Here is a 2,792-nt window from a genome sequence, read left to right on the forward strand (position 1 = left end):
TTGAGAGTCAATGCTCTTTTGGAATTTGTAGACCTGCCGCAATTCTTGGCTATGACTAAGTTTGCAGTGGCTCTCCGCAATAAGTATGTGCACGTCAAAGCCTGGTCAGCGATAGATGGACTCCTGTGGGAAGGTAGGTCGATCCAGTTCAATAGGCAAACACCACTGCATCCAGACAGCACCGATCCTCCCCAGTGTTGGGTAGCCTTGGTGGCTCTAGGAACTTTCAAGGGTGGTCATCTTTTTATACCTCGTCTCAATCTTAGGCTGTGGTATGAGCCTGGTACTATCATTTTACTTCGTGGACACATTCTCCCCCATGTTGTTGAGGCATTTTTTGACGGACAGAGAGTTTCTATAGCCCATTTCACTCATGAGTCCTTGTGGAAGGCTCTGGGTCTATCACTTCCATAGCTTAGTCTTACAATTTTTGTTTACTTCCTACTTGAGATAAGTTACTTGGCACGCATGTTTCAATTAACATTGCTACTACTGTGATACACAAAAAGACTAAACCATGCTCTACGATCCATATACCTCAGATGGGAATTCCACCAAGGCTACAGAATGGATTGCGAATAATATTGATACTGCAAGAAGAGATCAGCTTGAAATGCGCAATTGCATTAGTCTCTACTCATGGAGTCGTAAAGATGCATCCAGTTGGAGCCCAAGGAGGTATCAATGAGACGGTCGATATATTCACCCACAAGGGAATGAGTCAAAGCGGGTTGTACAGTAGTTAGTCGTCATCTGGCACTCAATGAGCGCAACCCACCGTCACCAATACTATCCTGGAACCAACCTCAGATCTGATATTCTGCAAGCAATCGTGACGTCGACTCACTTGTAGAGCGATCTCAGTAGCAACAAAAGCAAACAGACCGCGGAAAGAACTGTTGGTTGCTACTGCCGTCAATGAGCGACCAGTATTTGCGTCAACAATGCATGCCAGCGTGCTCGCGTAGATCCATCTATCGCAGATGAGAGCAAAAGACAGTGTGAAAGGAAAGAAACATACATGGATAAAACATACATGTAGTGAGTACAAGGCAAGACCAAAGTAGATGATGTGCTCAAAGGCAGGGTGCGAAGTTAGGAATGAAAGTCTTCATGGTGGCGACTTGGATAGATCTGCACCATGGATGATCCGAGTCGATTCAAGAGGTTGCTTATGTCATCATTTGGCTGTAAGAATTCGGTACACATAGAGTATACTTTCTGAAGGATGGTCTTGTCTTTGTTGTGGTTCTACTTTCAATTATATGCACTAGCAATTTGGCAGGCTTCCTCAATGCTTCCCCTCGAATTAGAGAGAGAGATCTTTTCTCTTGCTAGTACAGACTCCACGCAAATGGCCTGCTCTTTCCTCCTTGTTTCTCGGACGGTACATTACTGGTGAGTCCCTCATCTTATGTTTGGCTGAGGAGAGCATTTACTCAGTACTACTACTGTGGCAGGATTGAAAAACTTCTGTATCGTACAATTGTTCTACCGAATGAAAATGTCGCCACCCGCTTTCTGTCATCGGTTTACTCTCGGCCTCACCCCCACAATTTTGCTCGCCAGGCTGTAAAATCTTTGTGCTTGAAGGGGAACATATGTGTCAGTATAGCTGCAGAGATCATTTCACTCTGCAGAGGTACTACGAACCTGGCACTATGGATAGGCCCATCTGATTTGGACCAGAAAACAAATCCTCTCCTGGTGCCCTTGGATGAGCTCGTGCTGACATCACTCTCGCTCAGCATATCATTGTTATTTAGTCACACTCCATCTTTCTCGCTTTCCACACTTCAAGTCTTTCGTTCTCTGACTCATCTGGAGATTCTGAATGGCTGGGTGCTGTGGAGTTCTACAGTGGGTGTGGAGCATCTTCATGGACTGACACATTTGTGCCTGCATATTCACACACGGAGGACCAAGCCAGGATTGGTGATACCCCTTCTTAGCCATCCGTGCATCCGAGTACTAGTTTTCCGCATCTCAGAAGGCATCAATGTAGTGCAAGCGTTCCTTGAATCCAATCTTCTCAGCAACTTTCGCATTGTCCTGGTATCTCAAGATTTCATTAGCCATGGTGATTTTGGACGTGGGGACATATCATCTCTCTGGACGGGCGCTGAGAAAATAGTAGATTGGAGGCGGGTTAGCCAAGGTATGTCTTTCATCACAAGTACGCTAGTAGCCAGCTCACCACATCAGCAGGAGGGCCTTTTAGTATACCAGGCCCCATGAGAGATATTGAATGTGAGCATATTTTTCTGCCGCATGATTGATGCTGAGACTGGGACCAGAACTCTACAACACTCAAATCGACGAGATGCCTTTCAATGTTGTGTAAGTATTGTACTGCCAGATTGATTGTATCTGGGCTCTGACAGGTACTTTTCCACTGATTGTGTATAGCTTCTCTTATAGATCAGACTGTTATGATGCTGCTCCGAAATTGTTACATCCATTCTATGATCACTTGACCGTATGTCATGTAAAATGTTTCGGGTCTGCCAAGTATATATTTTATTTTTTTGTACTGTTACTTTAGCTGCATGCATATCACACCCGTCCTTTCATGTTTCACTGCACTTACCCCGTGATATGGCTTCCTGAGAGACGATAGCTGGGTCTAAAGGAGTCCATGACCGCTGCAGACCTGGTGCCGGGGGTCTTGCTATGCGCCAGGCATGACTCAGATAACTCGGATCACTCGGATCCTACTACTTTCCTGTACTTTGTCTTTCCTTTAGCATGAAGAGGCCATGAAACTTATTCTGAAGCATTTGGCATCTTTT

The 2,792-nt window shown here is 45.3% G+C and overlaps 1 protein-coding gene across 1 annotated transcript; it reads left to right on the forward strand.

Moving 5' to 3' along the window:
• Positions 1–1,458: 1,458 nt before the first annotated feature.
• On the forward strand, positions 1,459–2,238 carry HD556DRAFT_1243512 (uncharacterized protein; the record flags this gene model as incomplete). Its single annotated transcript, XM_041298386.1, has 1 exon — positions 1,459–2,238. A coding segment is annotated over one exon (780 nt), but the record flags the coding sequence as incomplete, so codon positions are not given.
• Between the last annotated feature and the right edge of the window lie 554 nt (positions 2,239–2,792).

This window comes from Suillus plorans (genome assembly GCF_016647745.1).
Source record: "Suillus plorans strain S12 chromosome Unknown HD556scaffold_57, whole genome shotgun sequence".
In the NCBI taxonomy this organism is placed as follows: Eukaryota; Fungi; Basidiomycota; class Agaricomycetes; order Boletales; family Suillaceae; genus Suillus; species Suillus plorans.